We start from the raw sequence: 4,014 nt of genomic DNA, 5'->3' as shown, positions 1-4,014 counted from the left end.
CGGTGTGGTCGGAACAGAAAACCAGATGGACTCCACGGTGTGGTTGTAACAGAAATTCAGATGGAGGAGTTACTGCATTGCATTTGGGATTAGTTCATTCCATTTCCACCTGCATTTTCCTTTCTCTTTGGTGCTTCTGAGAATTGGATTAGAGAATTACATCATTAACTTGAATGACAAATAACAAAGTTTTCACTCTGCCTTACATCATTAACTTGAATAACAAAGTTTTCACTCTGCCTAAGTCTTCGGGGCTTGAAATCAAGAAGTTGATTATTGTTTAGTAAAAATTTTATTTTATTTTGTTATGAGATGGGTCAAAATTTGACTTAGCGGGCAACCTTTCTTCTATTTAAATGCTGAATTCGTCTCATAGTTTTACCTAGTTTGATGACGCTGAAATCTCCGACTGTCGGAATTACTAGATCGGAGAATACCGCTTCTAAAAGACTTGAGTTTCCAAGAAACAAATAAGCAAGTAAAATAGTCGAGTAAGGTTGATTCAAAGTGTGCCTGATAAGGAAGGAGTTTGATGTAAAAAAGGTTGATTAAATTGGAGTAATATTACAATAAATCAAACATGTTTTAATCTACTGAAATATAAATCAACTTGTGCCCCCACCACAATTTACATTGGCCGGAACAAACTACAAGCAACTCAGAAACTAAGACAAACAGAGGCAGGCGCGGCATTGAAGACAGCAGTGTATGTTTCTATTCGCATCTCGAGAAATTCATAGCCATTCAAAATAAACATTTTGAACATGAGAAATCTTTGGCCAATCTTCTCCTGTGTTGCGCTGGCATCTCCTCTCCAAATCAGGGCAAGCTACAATCCTAACCTCTGTTAAGGCAGTGAGGCGATGCATCTCATCTGGCAAAGACAACAGTTTGGGACATGATTCGAGCATAAGCCTTCTAAGCGATGTGCAACTCGTCAACCACCCAGGTAATGCCTCCAAATTCTCACAATCCCCAATAATCAAGGCTCGTAGTGTGTTTGTGCATCCTTGAAACCATTTAGGCAATGCCACCATTCGTGGTACTCCTTGAATTAACAATTTTTGGAGCCTTAGTGGAATTACCTGATAGTTTTCCATCACCAAATCAAGTTGTTCACAACTGCCTATGATTAGAGTGTGTAATGACGCGAGATAACTCGTATCACGCGGCAAACACGTTAGATTACTACACTCCATAATATAAAGAGATCGAAGTGATGTCAAGCATCCCACTCCATTCTCTGGAAAACTTGATTGTTTTGTGGTTATTACAAGGCTTCTGAGGCTGATCAACTTTCTCATGTCTCTAGGCAACTCTTCAAGATTCACGCATTCACTGAGAACCAGAGTTTGCAAGCTCTGCAGCTTACAAATTGAATTGGGTAGTGCGGTGATTCTTTCATTTCCAGCCAAGTTCAGGCTTCTCAAATGCTTCAAAGAACCAATGGAACTCGGCAACAATTCGCAAGGTGAATTGAATAAGCTAAGCACCCGCAGATATTTGAATCTTGAAATGCAAGTGCTGAGGAAGGATTGATCAATATTTTCACATCTTTCTACTGATAAAGTCCGCACTTTATTCAACTTTTGCAAGGCTGTCGAAACATTTTGGCCACTTTCAAAAAATACGAGATGTCTAACATTTTCAGAGACGCCCTTGGTGCCTGCAGAGTCTACTGTCAAACTCTCACCTTGTGCGACTGATTGTACAAGGTCATGGATGAGATCATGCATATCAAATTCATAGAAGAAAGCGTGATCCTTAACATTTTGAAAGAAAGATCTGTCCCATAACTCTTTGAAATATAGCTCACCAACATCTTCCAACTCCATATCCCCATGTTCACGAGATTCAAGGATTCCATGTGCCATCCAATGACTGATCAATGACATGGTACTAAATCCACCGTAATTCTTTTGAAGAAGTGAACAGCTGGCAAGGCACTGCTTCAAATGAGAGGGCAATCGAGTATAACTCAGTTTCAAAGCAGGTAGAATGTGACCATCTCCCTCCCGTTCTAATTCCCATATCTCAGAATCTTTAATCAATTTCCATTGACGCTCATCAGTCTTTGAGTAAAGTTGACTCCCTAAGGTTTTCACACCTAAGGGAACCCCTCCGCACTTTCTTACAATATCTTTTCCCATTTCATAAAGGCTTGGATGCTGCCTTTCTTGTCCTTCTTTAAATGCACACTTTACAAACAAAGACAAACAATCCTCAAAAGAGAGAGCGGCTAAATTTATGCTTTCAACCGTGCCCATGATTGAAGCAACTGAGCTATTCCGTGTCGTCACCAAAACCTTAGTTCCTACCTTGGCCCCCTCTGTCAACATATCTCTCAACTGGCACCATTTGTTACGATCTTCGTTCCACACATCATCCAAGACAAGCAGAAATTTCTTATCCTTTAAAGCATCTCGGAGTTGTTCTTGCAACTGATGCGGAGACAACCCTTCACTGATCTTTGTACCTGATGCAGAGCGAAGGATCTCTTTGGCCAATCTAGTGATATCAAAGTCCACTGACACTTTCTGCCACATTCGTAATTCAAAACTCCCAACGACTCTGTCATCATTGTACGCCAAATTGGCAAGTGTGGACTTCCCTAAACCTCCCAATCCCACTATAGGAATAACAGAGACATTCCCATTATCCCCACCTTGATGATCATCGCCTTGTACCATTAGAAGATCAACAACTTTATTTTTTTCTGTTTCTCTACCAATAACCTTCGAAGAAGGGACAAGGTAGTCGGTCGCATTCCTATTCTCCCTTAGATTATCACTAATTTGATGATGATGGTGATCAGGGCGAAGATCAGCAAATTTCTTATCATCTTTAAGCTGATGTAACCGCTCTCTTATGTCCTTAATTTCATGACCTACTCTCAAGCGGAATGCAACAGGATTAGAGCGGGAAAAGAAACGGCGTACCTTTCTGATTGTGCCACTGCGACGAACGACTTGCCTTCGCAAAGCTTCGCACTCAAACTCGTCCAACAGAACCTCCGCATCAAGGAACACATCTTTAAGTTGTCGTAGCCAACTGCGTAGGGCACTGTTACGTGCTTGCTTCTCTTCGGCATCCAAGAGCACGTCTCTGATTGTGGACATGGTGCGTCCAAGTTTCTGCAGATCCGCTTGAACACCCCACGCCAAGCAAATCTCCTCAGAAGCAATGGAGCTGAGCCTTTCAATGAGTTTGGCTGCCAACGGAAATGCAAGCTCGGCCATCTTTCTTTCTTTCTTGACGAGGTGAGTGCAGGGGAATAGAGATAGCATGAATGATGATGATGATGCTTCCTTATGATAAGTAGTCTAATGGCCAAGCACATTATGAGTTCACCAAGAAGATGAAAAAACAAATACCTTTTTTACGAATCCAATGAGTTCCAGCTGGTTTCTGATCATAAGAAATTGAGTTGTTGAAGCACGTTATGAAAAAACAAATACCTTATTTACGAATCTAAAATATACAATGAGCGGTGGGTCTAATGGCCCAGTTACAGCTGGTTTTTTTTTTTTAAATTTCTTTTGTAAAATTGAACAAAAATGGTATTTAACAAAAATTAATCTAAAATATACAATAAATGGACATAATTTACGAATCTCTGAATTCTCAGTCTTGGATGTAATCTTGTGTAGTTTGGCAGAAGATTGAAGAAACAAATACATTATTTTATATTATCTTCTCCGCGTCAAAATAAGCAGGGATAGGTCCCAAGGCATGAATAAACAAATACATTATTTTATACATACTTTCGCAAAGTTTGTCGTATACTGAACAAATTTTCATCCGAAGCTGTCCAATTTTCAACCTGGGACCACAAAAACGAACAAAAGCCTCTTAAAAGAAAAAGGTCATTTGCTGATTGAGGGACAACATCACATGAATGGAGCACAAGCCAGCCCATTCCACTCATAATACTAGCAGATGTGCACATATTTTATGTGTGTCAACAATTTTTTTATTAAAAAATGTAATTAGTTTTTATAATTTTAAAAAGAG

At 39.8% G+C, this 4,014-nt stretch overlaps 1 protein-coding gene across 1 annotated transcript; it reads right to left on the bottom strand.

The window, feature by feature from the left end:
- Nucleotides 1-528: 528 nt before the first annotated feature.
- LOC137713559 (putative disease resistance protein RGA1) lies at nucleotides 529-3,751 on the bottom strand. The gene has a single exon (XM_088684808.1). The coding sequence runs from the start codon at nucleotides 3,285-3,287 to the stop codon at nucleotides 735-737; it is 2,553 nt and encodes an 850-aa protein (XP_088540934.1). The 5' UTR covers nucleotides 3,288-3,751; the 3' UTR covers nucleotides 529-734.
- Between the last annotated feature and the right edge of the window lie 263 nt (nucleotides 3,752-4,014).

Source organism: Pyrus communis, chromosome 14 (genome assembly GCF_041283825.1).
Source record: "Pyrus communis isolate YQ-2024b chromosome 14, ASM4128382v1, whole genome shotgun sequence".
Taxonomy (NCBI): Eukaryota; Viridiplantae; Streptophyta; class Magnoliopsida; order Rosales; family Rosaceae; genus Pyrus; species Pyrus communis.
This window is presented reverse-complemented; position numbering and strand designations above follow the sequence as displayed.